The sequence below is a fragment of the Zophobas morio genome, unplaced genomic scaffold, assembly GCF_036711695.1.
Source record: "Zophobas morio isolate AGI-343-1 ecotype UQ-CSIRO unplaced genomic scaffold, CSIRO_AGI_Zmor_V1 ptg000002l, whole genome shotgun sequence".
NCBI classification, from domain to species: domain Eukaryota; kingdom Metazoa; phylum Arthropoda; class Insecta; order Coleoptera; family Tenebrionidae; genus Zophobas; species Zophobas morio.
The window spans coordinates 20,995,926-21,012,292 of NW_026972107.1; the positions used below are offsets into that span (position 1 = coordinate 20,995,926).

The 16,367-nt window shown below is 31.8% G+C and overlaps 3 protein-coding genes across 6 annotated transcripts; 1 reads left to right on the forward strand and 2 right to left on the reverse strand.

Moving 5' to 3' along the window:
- Positions 1 to 4,747: 4,747 nt before the first annotated feature.
- Positions 4,748 to 5,249, reverse strand: LOC135122489 (neuropeptide-like protein 31). Its single transcript, XM_064046699.1, has 2 exons — positions 5,217 to 5,249; positions 4,748 to 5,167 (listed from the first exon to the last, which is right to left on the reverse strand). The coding sequence occupies exons 1-2, from the start codon at positions 5,226 to 5,228 to the stop codon at positions 4,853 to 4,855; spliced, it is 327 nt and encodes a 108-aa protein (XP_063902769.1). The 5' UTR covers positions 5,229 to 5,249; the 3' UTR covers positions 4,748 to 4,852.
- Positions 5,250 to 10,872: 5,623 nt separating this feature from the next.
- Positions 10,873 to 12,123, reverse strand: LOC135130274 (uncharacterized). Of its 3 annotated transcripts, XM_064057641.1 has the most exons (3): positions 11,876 to 12,123; positions 11,162 to 11,329; positions 10,873 to 11,104 (listed from the first exon to the last, which is right to left on the reverse strand). In XM_064057641.1, exons 1-3 carry the CDS (start codon positions 11,894 to 11,896, stop codon positions 10,955 to 10,957), a joined length of 339 nt encoding a protein of 112 aa, XP_063913711.1. In that variant the 5' UTR covers positions 11,897 to 12,123; the 3' UTR covers positions 10,873 to 10,954. The 3 variants fall into 3 exon arrangements, 2 of the variants coding, with proteins under 2 accessions (XP_063913711.1, XP_063913703.1); XR_010280719.1 differs by having other exon boundaries at positions 10,873 to 11,337; XM_064057633.1 differs by having other exon boundaries at positions 10,873 to 11,329.
- On the forward strand, positions 12,124 to 14,968 carry LOC135130258 (small ribosomal subunit protein uS12m-like). Of its 2 annotated transcripts, none has more exons than XM_064057616.1 (3): positions 12,124 to 12,220; positions 12,271 to 12,399; positions 14,608 to 14,968. In XM_064057616.1, the coding sequence occupies exons 2-3, from the start codon at positions 12,276 to 12,278 to the stop codon at positions 14,943 to 14,945; spliced, it is 462 nt and encodes a 153-aa protein (XP_063913686.1). In that variant the 5' UTR covers positions 12,124 to 12,220; positions 12,271 to 12,275; the 3' UTR covers positions 14,946 to 14,968. The 2 variants fall into 2 exon arrangements, with proteins under 2 accessions (XP_063913686.1, XP_063913692.1); XM_064057622.1 differs by having other exon boundaries at positions 12,127 to 12,216.
- The last annotated feature ends 1,399 nt before the right edge of the window (positions 14,969 to 16,367 follow it).

Genomic DNA, 16,367 nt, shown 5'->3' on the forward strand with positions numbered 1-16,367 from the left:
CAGACGCGCTAGTGTGAAAAGAATGTTTTAGTTTAAGCAACCCGCTAGTAGATGTGCCCAGTCTCTGAATACTTTCAAAATGACAGTGGTTTGTTATTTTATTGAAAAATTATTCAAAACTGTAGACATATTTTAAAAATAAATGGCTTCAGTGGAAGACCTTTCAACAACATTCTGGTATTGTTTACCTTTTTTATATAATTAAAAAAAAAAGACTTATGATGAAATCAGGGAGCTCCCACAGAATCTCGCTGCAGTTATTACGATACTGAACTAGACCTTACAACCAGATGGGTTGGGCCCCGACAAATCGGAAGCGATTTCGCTTTCTTTACCGGGTACTTTTCCAGTCACAATCTTGAAGTTTTATCGTATATTATAATGATTTATCGAAAAATAGAAAGCACCAAACGAGTTTAATGCTTCTTTTTGAATCGTCTCGCGACAAAATATAACATAATTTTATTACAGACAACGCATAATTAAAGTGAACGCGAATTTCGTTAAAAAAACTTTTCTCTCTCTAACAGATAAAAAATATATATAGTATTACTGGTTGCATATAGAAATTTGGTAATATTTTAGAGCTCTGGCTAATAATAATTTGTGAAATACTGGAACTGATAGTGACATTTAGTTCTGTTGAATTCTGTAGTCATTTGGGTCGCAAAAATACACATATTTATTCTATCCTTAAGCTAAATGTAATGGAAGGAAAGGTGTAAGGTACCTATGCGAAAATTCTCATGTCGCACCAGTAGCAACTACTTGTCTTTTATCCCTGTCAGCACCTCTGATTTACTCCTCGTCCACAGCAGCTGCATCAGATAACATTCGAAGTTTATAGAAGCCTCAACTCTGATTGGTTAATTCAATATTTCCGATGACTAAATTAAAACGGTACATGATATCGACTGCACAGACTTGAGCAATTAAGCAATAAAAAGCATTAGTTTTTTGAATGCACAAAATGCTGCAATTTATGTCAAGAAAAGGCCATTGATATTATCTGTTCAAGTGAAATTTGTCAAAGCAAACACATACTTATTTTGTAAACAACAAAGAAAATCGAGGATATAAGATTTATTTTAGGCTTTATTTCTTTGTTTATATTTTGTTGAAAAATGTGTTTCAATACAGAAGAAATTGCTTATATTTTGCGCGTATGTTTAAAAAAATGCCAAATAAATTTGTTACACTCTTCTTGTGACTTTATAAAAATGTTTTATATGTTTCCTTCTTAATTCAACAAAACTATATTACGTACTTAAGAATAAAAAAAAAATCACTGTATAAGTAATATGTACAAGTGACGGTTAGGAAATACAAAAAATTGGTCTTATGTTATTAGGCATAACTGTCCTAGCCTCTGACGTACAATTAAACAAATCCAATATTTGAGAAATAAAATGTAATTAATGCCAGTTACAGTGTAACAAAAAATAAAATTACATATTATGTAAACTCGCAACCTTCACGTTATTAGCATAACGTTCTATTCAACTGAACTATATTGCCAATTCTTTGCGTTCCTCTTATATTAGTATAAAATATTATTATACAGTTTTGCGAAAATGTGAATTCCTAAAGTATAAAATTAGGTGGATTCATAAACCACAAATGCAGGAATAGATATGTTATTTTATGAAATTTGAATAGCATGTATCACGCAAAATGATCGGTATATATTACGCCGATTGATAATATGCATAACATTTTTTGAAGTGTTCGAACTTGCTTTACGTGGACATGACGAAGTCTGATTAAGTTTGCGGCTGAATTGGACTCTGCCTATCAGATCATTTCAAAGAATCAACGGCTTTTAAAGGAACGTCTAAAACTGTCCAAAATGAACTTTTAGATGCCATCAACGTAAAATTTTGACCGAAGGCAAAAAGGTATGTGGACAAATACATTTTTGCTTTTATTGACTGTAAGTATTTTTGTATTTATTTCCGTCACACAATTTCGTCTATTAATTGGTAATAAAAACCTGTTTTATATCTTCATATTTAACTCAACAATCAAATTGTGTCCTCCCATTTCAAAACGTCACGAACCGCCACTGGTTCTTAATAGTCTAATTCTTCCGATGTATAAACATAAAAAGTGGAAGTTAATCATCTATTGATAATATCATTTTTCTCATTGATTATCTGCTTTAAATATAGCTACTATTATCCATACCTATGGAGACTCCGCCCTCTGCGTCTCCCCCCGTAGCACAGAAATTGTGAGGGTATTATTTAACCCACTAATTTTAGTTTAGTTCCAATATATGTATTAACATACATTCAAATATGCTAATTTACCCTAAGTCTTTCGGGTAATAAATCATTATTATTAATATTACGCACTTTGTCCGGGTTGCTATTATACTATTAAAAAATGTTATATAATTTGGATGCTTTTTGGGAAAATTTGGATGGCTATGATGAAAACTCAAGGAGGATTCATAATCCACAAGTCAGGAGTTTTATTTTATAAAATTTAAATTGTGTTTACTAAGCACAATTTTAAGGTGATGCCATCAAATAATAATAATATTAATAATAATAATAATATCATTACTTAGTCTTAGTACCCGTAATGATAGAAGTCTTCCCTAAATGCCGGTCATTTCCGGGTCAGTGGTGGGTCTTAATATAGGTTTTATTTTCCCAACAGACACAAGGTCCATATAGAGATAGAAATCATACATTGATAACTAATGGCAAAAAAAAATTAATAGAAAAAATAATTAAATCTAATAATAATAATTAAAAAAAAAAACAACATAAACATAATTTTCAACCTCATAACAACTAAACAAAATATACTATTAACATTGCATGTAGTAGTCAAGTAATTGATCCTTATCCTTACGTTTGCTCAAATCATCATGAAAAATGTCAATTTTATTTTGAATACAATTCCATAATTTGAAACAATTTAACATTGGCGAGTTGTAATGGTGAAAAGTGTTTGGTATGTTATAGAAGAAGGTAAGTGGCGATCTGCTTACAGCCCTAGAGACAACTATTTTTATTTGATTAAGTAAATATTCACTCCTAATTGAGCCATTAACTATTTTTTTGAATGAACACTAAACTAACCACATTTCTTCTTCAAATTGTTGGTATGGATGATTACATAAATTTTGGTTGCGTCTACATGATATTGCTAACATACATAAAATTTTCTATCGATCTGCTATTTTCAGAAATTATTTGTTTTATAAAAATCGACACAGACGACAAATAGACAGCCAGACGGAAACGGGAAACCTATTCTTTCGTGGTCTAGGGGTCATAAAACGTCGATAAAACATTAAAGTTCCAATTAATCGAATGGACTCTACTACAATACCTACTTTCTTCCATAGCTGACGATAGCAAATTATTTTTATTTGAAATATTATTAGGTTGTAACTTTTCTTGTACATATTCACTGAATACCGTAATTTCTAATAATTCTGTTTTGCTACGTAACCTTCTACATTTTTGTTGATTTATTGTTATCATTGAAGTGAAACCATTTGTCGAGTTAAATTTGCAAAAATGCTGTGTACTTCCATCCGATTTTAATGTTTTCATTGTGCCAACGCACAGTACAACAATGATCGATATGTATTTATTTTGTTGTTAATAAATGAGCCCTGCGGGGAATAAATTGCGTTTTCTTGTATTTATTGCTGCTTTTTTCATGAACACATGTGAACGACGACCTTATTACCTGATATAAATGTACGTTTTTGTAAAGCGTCGATGGTTTTTGCTGCATTAAAGAAGGTAGGTATTAATTACACATTGGCGGGTAGCAATTTTCATAGTCCATGCATTTTCAATTTAATTCTGAACAATAGATATTTGAACAAACAAAGTATTACACTAATAATGAGTTCTATTATCAGGTAAAATTTTTTGCATTGAATGTTTTTGAAAGAACCACAATTGAAGATGTATTTTATGGTTACAGTTCGTTTAAATATTTATAGAAAATATATACTAATTACCTATAATACATTACAATCGTAAACTTGCATAAAACCCAAAGATAACGTTTATGTAATAACAATTCTAAAGAAATTACCGAATGTGATTGAGGTGTATTGTTGGTTGCAAGCGCACATACAACGAAAATCTAAAGATATAATAATAATATATTTTTACAAAACAACATAGTTAAAAATAAATACATATAATCGTAAAAAAAATACTAAAATTAATTATTAACCATTTTAATCATTTTCAACGATTTCCTATTTTAGTACACTTCAGTTCCACCGGATCTATATACACATATCTGGGTTTTCACAAATTTAAAGAAACTTTTAGATTCCCGATATTACAGATTACTACACACAAAAACAAAATAACACTTTCTATCAATTTTCAAAATTGAGAAATACCCACGAATGTAAATTTCAAAATTTTCCACGGCTACTATTAGCAATTCTAATTTATTAATAATAATAAACAACAACCAATTTGTTAATATGTCTTCAACAAATTTAGGAAGATAAAATAGATATACCTAAGTAGGTACATGAAAAAATAATATTGTACTAACATAAAAAGAATTATATGTAACTTGTAAATAAACAGGATCCTCAAAAATGACAACCAGGAATATCCAAATTTCAAAATTTAACAGTACACAAAATAGGAATGTAGTTTTAAAACTACATCGCCATTTTGTTACAACCAAAAATTTTCACGCTGAGTATTTTTTTGAATCGTAAGAACTGACAAAATAAAAGAAGACGTTTATAGATTTTAAATATTATATTGTACATCGTTCATGTTTTTTACAATACAGTTTTAAATTAAAATTACACTTTGATAATTACATATTTACAAAATTTTACAAATCACCAATCATATCCATAATAACCACCGTAACCGCCGTAACCACCGTAACCATGATATCCACCATAATAAGGATAAGAACCACCATAGTACCCGTGTCCTATCCCGTACGAAACTTTGCTGACCACAGGTGTGTAATACGTGGAATAGTATGGATAATGCCCTCCATAGTACCCTCCATATCCCCCATATCCTCCTCCATATCCTCCATAACCCAGTCCATATCCTCCGTATCCGTAGCCTATCGCTCCCCTTTTGGCAGGTTTCTTGACTTCCTCTTCAGCCAAAACTGCAGCAGAGACTACTAAAAGGAAGATCTGAAACACACACTTGGCAACGATAGTTAAATGAAATCACATCGCTCACCAGGTATTTCATGATGGTTTGTTGTTTTGTTGGTCGGTAAGTTGTGTATGCAAAGCGAAGACATTTTGGACATATTTATATGCCTCAGTTCGAAGAAGGGGCACTCAACATCGCAACCCCTTCCAAGGTAAAGTTGCAACACCTCTAAGGTTAAAAGGAAGTTTTTATTTATTGTTTCGCAGGCATATGCGTGTCGTTATTGAAATAATTACACATCTCGATGCCCCGTTTTTGACGATGTGGTCTCTTAATACCATGTCAGCGCCCATTTTTCACGTGGCTCAAAAACCTCTCCATCATCTTAATAAGTTAATCAATAATAATCGGGATTAATGGACTGTGACGTCTTGACGCAATTTTTCCACGCATGTTTGTCCACCAAGGTTTCGAGTTTTCGGTGATATTGACACTGATAGTGGTTTTTTCTGATAATTCTGGAAAAGTATGCAAAATTACCATACAGTTTAAATGAAAGAGTACAGTCATAATTCACTCGAACACGTCAGTGTCAAATTAGTTTTCTTAAGTTGTGAAATAACAGGGAAGGTTGTGTGTACGTTATTAGCTCACGTATCCACCGGAACAACAGAAAAAAACAAAACATTGATTTTTCTATTAAAGCACACGTGGCGACTTGGCATTAAAATACCATTATTACGGCCGCAAAATTACCATTGTTAAGTGAATCTCTATGCTATCTTGAACTCGCATAAAAAAGCTGGACCTACATTTGGAATATTACGCTGAATAATAAAAAAAGTGAAAAAATAAATGTTACAAGGCAATTATGTGCTCTAGTCACATTACAAAAACAAACAATACGAAAGATAATAACGAACAAAAAGAATTCTTAGATATGCAACAGAAAAAAATATTTTCATAACAAAAACCGCAGGAATTTCTTAAGATACGTATCAACGGTGTTTTATTTACTTATCAATAAGCAGATTTTCTTTAGAATATTCTTTAAATTCAAGGATAATTTTAATTAATAATAAAATTTATTTTAAATAAATGTTTAGTAAAAGTGTTGTTATTGGGAAAAATTTTCGCAACTATAACAATATGATTATTAATTATTTTTGCTTGTTATTTTGGTGAACTTGAGAATTTCTGCGTGATGCTAATTTAATTATAAAATTATATGCCTAGGTAACTTAATTAAGTTTGACTGTGATTTTCGCCACTCATTTTTGCAATGATGTTTACAATAATTTATGGAAATTTATTTACGATGTATTTAACTTAAGTCGCGCTTGAAAATAATTCGACTTGTGGCATGGAAACGAAAAACTCATCAAATTATTGATGACAGTTTCTCCTATTTTCTTAACATCAGTGACACTAGTACTAACTTTAAATTTAAACGCCCCGGGAAAACAGTCACATAACTTCATAATTTCAAAATAATTTAATACAATTAATTTTAAGTAACATATAGTTAACGCTAAAGTTTTTTAATTTGCACCATATTTGTACGTAATAGTTTGTTAAACATTACACTTTCTACCCGAAACAAGTTAAAATCCGTTTCAAATCATTCGGTAAACCTTGAATTTGAAATTTTCCCTACAACGTATTATTTTTCCTTTAAAACTCTAATTACTAATGTTTTGGAATAAACATCAGAGTAAAATTTAAGCAAATAATACATCCTATCAGAAAAAGTACTGCAACAAAATTCAAAGATGGATTTGAAATAAAATTTAGAAGAAAATGCATGTGATCATTTTAACATAAAGCCTCAATTTTATCCAAAACAAATAACTCAAATAATATTACGTGTACATTGTTTTATTTATTTCTCGTGCAAATAATACTTTTAAAAACGAAATCGTGTCTAAGAGGCCAGTTTATCAATAGTAGGTTACCGCTAATAGTGAATAACTGTCGGTAGATTGTTAATAGCCATTAGGAAAATATTTCTTAATAATTTTGGCGATAGCAATCTATTTTATTTAGCCGACAAAGCACGTTTTCGTTGACAAGAACACTTTTAATATAATAATCTATACTAATCAAAATTATTTTAAGTTTAAAAACCATTTGTTCAAAAAAAAATATGGGGAAGAAGTTCTTGGGAGAATTCCATGTAAATTTTTATTTGATACTGTTAATACAGAGGGTATTTATTTTTTAATTTCCTTCCACATTCTTCTTGTTAAATACAACTCTTTTGGATTTTTTGGGAAATTTTAAAAGATTAAATTAAAATATGTTGTTTAAGCAAAAGAGCTAGACTCCTTTGAGATTTAAAACTAACAAATGTTCCCAAAACAGTGAATCTTACGTTACGAATTTTACATTAATCAGATATGTTGTTAACGCTAGCTAAATCAGTATCAACTGTCTGCATGATTTTTTCCATTGTATGTTTTTCCACCTACTGCCGTAATAATTCAGATTAACATCTTCTTCGGCAAAACAATATGTTACAAATTTTAACTTTGCGTATTTCTAAAATTGTCAAACCAAACAGTTCAATTTAAAATTGTTAATTTTAAATTTAAAAAAAGAAACTGATTTTTAAAAAATATTCATGATATCATGCTTTGTCCTACCAAAAGGTCGCTGATCATTAGAAAACAAATATTCCAGTATTTCTGATGAAAGTTTTTTGGATTTACTTTTTTTTGAAAAAAAAATTGTCACATTTAATAGATTACTTTAGTAGCACTTCGTAGATTTCGACGAAAGCCTTAGTGGCTAAAGTTAATTGGTTAAGGCTCAACATGCGATAATTTTTACAAGTGCGTGACAGTATGATGTAGGAAAGCTGCTTGGGAAGATCTCTTCGACTGTAAGAGTAAAGAATAAAACTTATTTCAATACGCCACATTCCTTATATACTACATTTATTGAATTTTTATGAGGGATCCGCTGTAAAATGCTTATAAAGTCAAAGTCATAAACGCACTAAACTTTCTGCATACTTTATGCATTTTTTCGATAAGTATATATATTTTATAAGTGGAACAGTTATTTTCTTTCCGCTTCATGGCGTTAATCCTTGTGTAAAAACTGGTAAAACCTTAAACCCGTTTTTGGTTACAGAATACAAATAAAGGTTCCGTCGTCCATCTTAAAGTGTAATCTTGTTTTAAGCAACACTCTGAAATATTTTGCATCATTATTTTAGAACCAAATATTTCAAAAATGCTTCAAAAAATATTTTTCTCACACCTGTACAATCGCGTGAAAAATTTGATGTAAAGGCAAATGAAACTGAAACAATGCAAATCGTTGTTACGTATATGGAAAAAACTAAGGTTCTATCAACTTTCTAGTCAAAACGTATCCTGTACCAAAGTGTTCTAAGAACATATTAGATACTGAAAATAGAAGTACTTATATGAAATTCATACGTTAATAAAAATTTTAAAATTTAGTAAACTGCTCGTTAGAATTCTAAAAATTGGTCTAAAGTTTTTGAGACAGAACTTCCGCCGCCTCTGAACTACAGACAAATAAATACAGATTTTTCGAAAAATTGTAAAATTTAATTTTGCGAATTTTATTTTTTTAGGACAACCCCTATAAATTAAAAAAATATAGCTGTGGATTGTTAAAGTACATTTAACAAACACAAATAGAGACTGAATAATAATATTTTATATATTTTATGTAGGATTTATTCGTCATCAGTTTTTTTTTTATATAGAGAATAAACGGATAAATTTTCATTAACGATTTACATTACATACTTATAATGCCCTTAAAACGTTTCAAGATTTCAAAGTATCCGATTTTTCAGTTTCAAAATTAAAGTGCAAAATATGTTGTTATCAAATTTTGATTACTTTTTTTAATCTGGATGTCTATGGTAAAAATTCAACACGATTTCATAAACCACAAGTGAAGGATTATATTATTTTCTAACATTTAAGTAACATTTACTATTACAAATTTTAGTCCAGTAGTTTCAGAGATAATCTGTCTAATAAAAATCGACACAGCAGAGAGACGATCAATAGATGACGGACAGACGAGGGACAGACGATGGACAGACGAAAACGCGAAATCTGCTGCTTTGTATACAAAGGTTCTTGAAACGTCAAAAAACATGAAAGTAGCGATTCGTCAAATGAACCCTATTACATACTTCCTTCACTTACGCTCTGGAAGTAAAAATTTCAAATATCTAAAAGTTGAACAGTAAAAATACGTTAACAATATATTTGAAACAATAAAAGCTGGAGTATATGTAATTATGTAGTCTGCATATCATTAATTATTATTATTAATCTCGAAAGGAAATTCTTTAGAATCTGTGCGAACTAAAGTAATTAACAACGCTGATTTTTTTTGGCGATTTTACATATTTCATTTTTTTTATATATTAAAACTAAAACTAAATATTTGAGATTAATTGCATATTTTTACATATTTTTGCATATTATTATACCTTGCATATTATACAGGAATACTTGTCCTTATTTCTTTCCTACCACAACACGTAATCACTTGGTTGAAGCTGTTATACTGATAATCTTGAGTCTAAACAAAATAAAATTTAGAGTTTGAATTAAAAAAAGGGTACAATTTCAAAATGTTAATGAATAATTTCGGGTCTTATGACTTCAATTTTTTTTTAACAATTTATTAATGTTTTCTCAAAATAATTCGACACGTTCGCTAAAAAGGTTTTTGATTTTCTGGAAAAAAAAAAATCTTAAATTATGACAGATTTTCATGAAGATTGGTGTGTATAAACCCGGAATCTAGCTACAAGAATCCATATTTCGTTAACATGGTGATGATTTTATTAAATGCAGCAAACAATATAATAGTGTGTGTTGTAGGTAGCTCATAAATCACGCGAGAAAAAGTTTAGTCACGAGTGACGATGGAGCGAGTGACTAATTTTCTTAAGTGATTTAAAGCCATAACACACGAATTTAGTATAAAATTGTATCCAACACATAAGCAATACTCCTTAAATATATATTTTTTTATATAATTTTGACAATTTTCGTTACAATTAAATTATTTTGAATAATAATAATTAATAACTCACTTTCTGAATTATAACTAATAATGTACGTAGTAAATAAAATTTGTATGATTTACTAAAACAAAAATGAGAAAAAATTAAGCACCTATTTTGACATAATATGTTTGCATATCTTGTTGATTATTTAGTCAAAGTACTTACTTGGCAAATGTTCATTTATAAAAATCTATTTTGTACTTTCTTCCACACAGTTGGAAGAATATAAATAGTTTAAAAATGTATGTGGATAAAGTGAAAATTTAATTTCTCATTATAAGTATAACAGTTGAATACAGGAATGTATCGGAAAAGTTATTAAAATATGATCAAATTTTAGATTAACTTCAGATAAATGGCTGATTCCTTCCATCAAAATCTCGTACGCTAAAGCAGTAAGCAAAGGAATTTCATTGAATTCCACATAAATTTAATATAAATCAATAGACAGATAATCTGAAGGCAACTCAGCTAAATTGTACGACGAATTCAGATCCTTATCATTTAGATCTCCTTTCGTAAGTCTGAAATTTTCAAACATTTTGCTTATAACCGAAACAATAAGAAAACTGCCGTCTCTGGTGTTACACGCAAAAAAATGTAGTCAGTTAGTGACATTGTAAAGTACTCACTATAAAATTAAAGGTAAATGCATACACAATGATATACAAAATTACTCCATTTATTATCATTTTCCTAGAATAGAAATAAATAAATAAATAAATAAATAGACCTAAGAACTAAATCTCTAAAAATCAAGAACGACATGAAATCCATGTCCAGCTCCTTGTCCTCCCACGTCGAGCCCAATCCCAAACCCGCCTAAATGGTGCCTGTACGGACTGTAGACAGCAGGATGAACAAAGACCGTCTCCACCGTTCGTGCCAGAAGAAGGGCCTGTGTGGGAAGGTAAAGATGGTGTAAATGAGCCGGGATGTAAGAGTGGTGACGCACGTGTCCCGGTATCCATTTGTGGCTATGTGCTCCCATGATCACTGGGGAAATTCCTGTCTTGTGCGATACATTGTGCAAAAGATGCGGTTTCTCGGTGAATGTCACTAAACCCACTTGGAGGGGTGAGCGCTTGGCGATCTCACCACTGGCGAAGAACAACAACAAAATCTGCAAAACTACTGTTATTAGTATCGATAATTAATGTTAATGAGACACGAAATACGTGATGGGGATTATTCGTGTAATTAGTTTCATAATTTGATATTGCACAACAATGGAAGGCCTCCGATATTACCTACTTAACGAAAATACAAAAGATGTGTTGTGGGTTGTTGGTTGGTAGTTTGTTGTTTACTCGCATTGTTTTACTAGCAATGACATTATTTAAGGTACAATAATTTTGACCATTAGCACAAAAAGCTATTGTTTGGGCGGAAAGGACGCGAAATGAGGAGTTTTCCGCCGTAACGATTTTCCACTTGCGTAACAGTTTAAACTAATTCAAACTAATAGCTGGATTAGTGAATAAATTACAGGTTATTAAGTATCGACTGGTATGTTAAAGGTTTAGAAGTCAACTAGGTCACGGTTTGTGTACCTCAAAGTCCCGATCAAAATCGTTCGCGGATTTTCCTAAAGCTATTGTATTAATTATAAGCCGCCAACAATTATCTTAATTAAATTATGCAAATTAATAATCTAAGCAACCACTACCTGTATGATCACCGTACGCATATTGCCAAGAACTGTGCCACTTTCTTCGACCAATCTTGACGCCAACTGAATTATCGCAAATAGCTAATATGCTAATACAACTCGAAACGAAACCACATCATTAATTCATAGCCGCAACCATCCAGAATACTTACCAGTACCAGTGTTCAAATATTTTACATTCCAAACCGCTGCCAGAATTTAAACGCACGCTTATTTGAATCTCGCGCTGATGATTACCAACCATCGATTACGAAAACCCTAGCATCACATTCTCCTGACATTAATTTTTGTAGGTTATGTGATTAAAAGTGAGTTGTTTGAGTTATTGCAACATCTAAGTGGGTACGTTGATTGAATAAAGTGATTAATGACCTCCTTACTATCACTTACAGGAGAAATGAATTTTCTGAAAGAAATTGTTCGAAAGGTATCACACACATACATTCGTTTGCCCCAACAAATTCTCTCGCCACCGCCAATCTGTGATATCACAAACAAGTTATCATGTATGACTATTCAGGGTAAGTTCTTTTTTAAGAGGATTCTCAAGAATTGTGTTGAGGTTAATTCTTGCAAAATTTGAACCGGATAGGCAACCAAATATACACGCGAAGACAGCGGTTGTGGTAATATCGATCGCAAGGAAATATGTAAGGGTTGCTGTCAAGTAGTCCCTACTGATTTTTTCCGGTTAATAAAAATCCAGCTTTGCGTGAAACGCTGCCAATCGTGAGAAAGAGCATGTTGAGAATTTTGCTTTGAATTATTTATCTTTGGGTCCCTACATTTGTACCAGAGAAAATTGCGAAAGTTTGTGGAGAGTGACTGTAATATTTTCATATGAGTAAACACACAATTTAAATGAACGCGCTCGCGAGGGTTGCACAAGTTTTCAGACTTTTAACTCACACGTTTCACAGGAACAACAACGTTTGTCAAATTTTGACTCAAACAATGGTAATTTTATAAAGTGGAATAATTGCCTCTACATTTTTAAAAATAAAAGGAAAACATTAGCGCACTACCTTATAAATATCCCATCTATTGGCGGTTTTCTTTAAAACTGGTCTTAAACTATAATTTTAGTGTATTTAACCATTTTACCAGTATATAAATCAGAACACATCTGAGTAATTATAAAAAGAATAAAATAACAAGTTAATATATTGGGTGTTCCATCACAATACCTAATCATTATTTCAAAACTACTACCTGTGCAATTCAAGCTATAAAAAAATTACAAAGTCAAACACACTATCGGTTTTCAATTTCGTGGCAAATGTAGATACAAATTTTAAATACATATATCTTCCCTTCCAACATTATGCAAATTCTTTGCTCATCTAGTTCTACAAATTTTTTCGAGTTAATACTTGTGTTTATTTGGAAACCTATATCATAGAAGACACGTCATTTAACTAATTAAAATAGTTAAACTATTTTTTTTTTGCCAAACTAAGCATTTGCACAAAAATCAAATGTGTTATTTATAATATTGGAATTGTGTACTTTACGACTGTATAAATCATTTTACGAAAGACCATTGGCACCTGAAGTAAGGAATGATCAAATAAGGCAGTAACATCCTCTGCAATAGTAGCTACATGTCTTCCATTTTTTTTAAATCGATTATATAACCTCTAATGAACAAAGTGCAAGTGGACATCAAACCACTGTCTGTATTTCCACAGTGGGAGAACTGGTACGGTCGAAAAGCGCAACCACCATATTGAATTGTCAATTCTTTTAAAATCATTAAAATGGTATACATGTAATTTGTTTTTTTATTAAGAAAGTAGTTGGCAAAATTTGTGTAAAGCAACCTCTTTAGATCTGGGTTTCGTGACTAACAATGATAATTTTGGATTTTTAATTATGAACATCTTATTCAAAAATTAATTTCAGTATGAATGAACCTTTGACAATGATGATGATCCAAAACATTTTGGTACTTCCTGGAGCGTGGCTCAAGTAAACTATTCGACGAAAGCTACTATTGTCCAGACTCATCACAGTTTTAACAATTTGTGAGCAGTCACATTGTGTCGGTCATCCGTCGAATAACGAGAAAACTTTCGACCAACTTACATAACGTGTGTGGCCGAAATGACCACTGACCAGTAGTTACGACAAATCTTAATCCCTATTGGCATATTTCCCATTTCCTAGTGTAATACAGCGTGAATGTGAGCAATGCATTGTGGTTTGTGCTATTCATCTGTCAATGGACAATGTCCGAGATGCGTCACCTGCCACCGGGACCCAAAGGGTAAAGTGTGGGAGGATTAATATGAGGGCCGGACTACCGGTTTATGTCAAACATTGCAACATATGTTTACAACAAAATTACTAAAACGAAAAAAAAGCAACGCATCTAATCTTTTATTCAATTCCTTCTATTTCTATCCCTTTTCTTTGTCTTTATCTTTGTTTCTTTATCTTTATTTTACAAAGTACATATATGCTTGGGACAGTTAGATATTTAATTACAACGCAGTCGACATCACCTTCTTTAATTCTGTCCACCTTCTAATTCTGAATTTTAACTAATCCACCTACGGTAGTCCGGCCCTGCGTAGGTCAGTCAACACCACAACCGCAGCGCTTGTTATATAGCGTGTTGTGATCCTAATCTCGAGGATTTTGCTTATTACATTTGACCACTTCATAGATATGTCAGCTTCGTTCAGCTGCAAAAGATAAGGATTTCAGTTATAATTTTCTTTCAGAGCGATACTCATCATCCCTGTACAGAATGCACAAAACAGGCCCGCATATCAAACCGCGAAATCCTAAACGTCCTTTGGATGGAAATCCATTCATGAAAGGAGTGGTGTTGAAGACGCTAATCAAGAAACCGAAGAAACCAAATTCGGCCAACCGGAAATGCGTTTTGGTTAGGTTATCCAATGGAAAAGAGATGGTGTCGTATATTCCTGGGATCGGACATAATTTACAGGAACATAATATCGTCCTGTGTCGTGTAGGAAGGGTCCAGGATTGCCCTGGGGTTAAACTGAAGTGTGTGAGAGGAAAATATGATTTAGGACATGTAATTAAAAAATAAAATTAAGTTTGCAGTAGCGGGTATGCCTGTGTTTTATTAAAACTGTAATATAAAACATGGATGTAATTTCTCTTAAAATTAAAGTTACATTCCATTTATGAAATTAAAGGAAGAAGTTACATAATTACGTGCCTGAGAACATCTGTAGCCAGTTTCAAATAATCCCTTTTATCCGCATCAGACAAGACTCATTTTTAAAGCGGACAATAAGATAAGTACTTTTCTAATGATGATGTGACAAGTACAAAACATTCATGGCTTCTGCTAAATGTAGACCTATATCTAAACCAAATTCAACCGTAGTTGGAAAAAAATTACACTTCACGTTGTCAAGTTTGATAACTAAATTATTGTTATGCACCTAACAAGTAACGTAATTTTGAAACAAACCAACCGGACATGCTTATACTTTTTTTTTTAATTGTCACCCTTTCTCAACCACGAATAGAATTATAGTCGCCATTTTGTACCACATCATAAATTTACTAACGTGAAAGACAGTAAGTATTTGGTAAAAAAAATGTATCGAAAATTATTTCGACAGAAGTTCCCTTCGCTCTTGAACTATAACAACAAATTCCTCTTCCTTAAAAAGTCATAAAATTTGATTTTGCGATTTTCATTTTTGTGATAATCTCTATAAAGTAAAAACTAACGGAATAAATAACACTCCCCCCCCCTCCCCCCGCAGCCCCTGCGGCAAGAATTTGTAAAATTGAAATGTCAAATATATCTATTTAAAGCAGACAACCAGCTGGAAAAATCCTCTCAGCACTAATAACAAGCTTCCGTTCAAGTGTTTATGTTTATACATCCAAAGAATGTCACGTAGAAAATAAAGTAGTGCAAGAGCTATAAGATTACACAATCCTCATTTGACATACACCTGTTAAAACTTTATGACTTTAGCGGCTTAAGCCAAAACACCCTTATAAGTCAAACCGGCTATTGTAAGCTTTCTGGACCCGAACCGTAAGATTATTACTGTCCATTGTTGGCATAATGTAGCTGTGAACTGAGTTAAGTAATACAATAGTCAGTTTGACTTATAAGGGTGGTTTGACTTAAGCCACTTAAGTCATAAGAGTTTTAACAAGTCTATGTCAAATGAGGTTACTTTATATGACCATCATAAAAGTAGTTGACCGCAAATAAATACCCCCTTTGTGTGGTTCGTACTAAGGTTACCGGTTGGCAACCTTAGTACGAACTTCTCTAAACATTTCTTCCTTAGATTTAGATATTTAGTGAGAGTTGCCCCTGGACGAAACGACAACAGCCGGTCGAGCTGCAGTAGACACGTTATTTACGACCCTAAAACCCTTTCTATTGTAAACAACTTAACTTCGACACATTGGGATAACTTTATGATGACCATATAACCTTATAGCGCTCGGACTACTATACTTAGTTTGATTTGAA

Bases quoted from the DNA above. Each gene is read 5' to 3' on its own strand.
- LOC135130258 (XM_064057616.1), top strand. From the start codon at position 12,276: ATGAATTTTCTGAAAGAAATTGTTCGAAAGGTATCACACACATACATT. The intron at 12,400-14,607 runs GTAAGTTCTTTT...ATTTTCTTTCAG, and splicing joins ATCATGTATGACTATTCAGG to AGCGATACTCATCATCCCTG.
- LOC135130274 (XM_064057633.1), bottom strand. From the start codon at position 11,896: ATGCGTACGGTGATCATACAG. The intron at 11,330-11,875 runs GTAGTGGTTGCT...GTAGTTTTGCAG, and splicing joins TGCGTACGGTGATCATACAG to ATTTTGTTGTTGTTCTTCGC.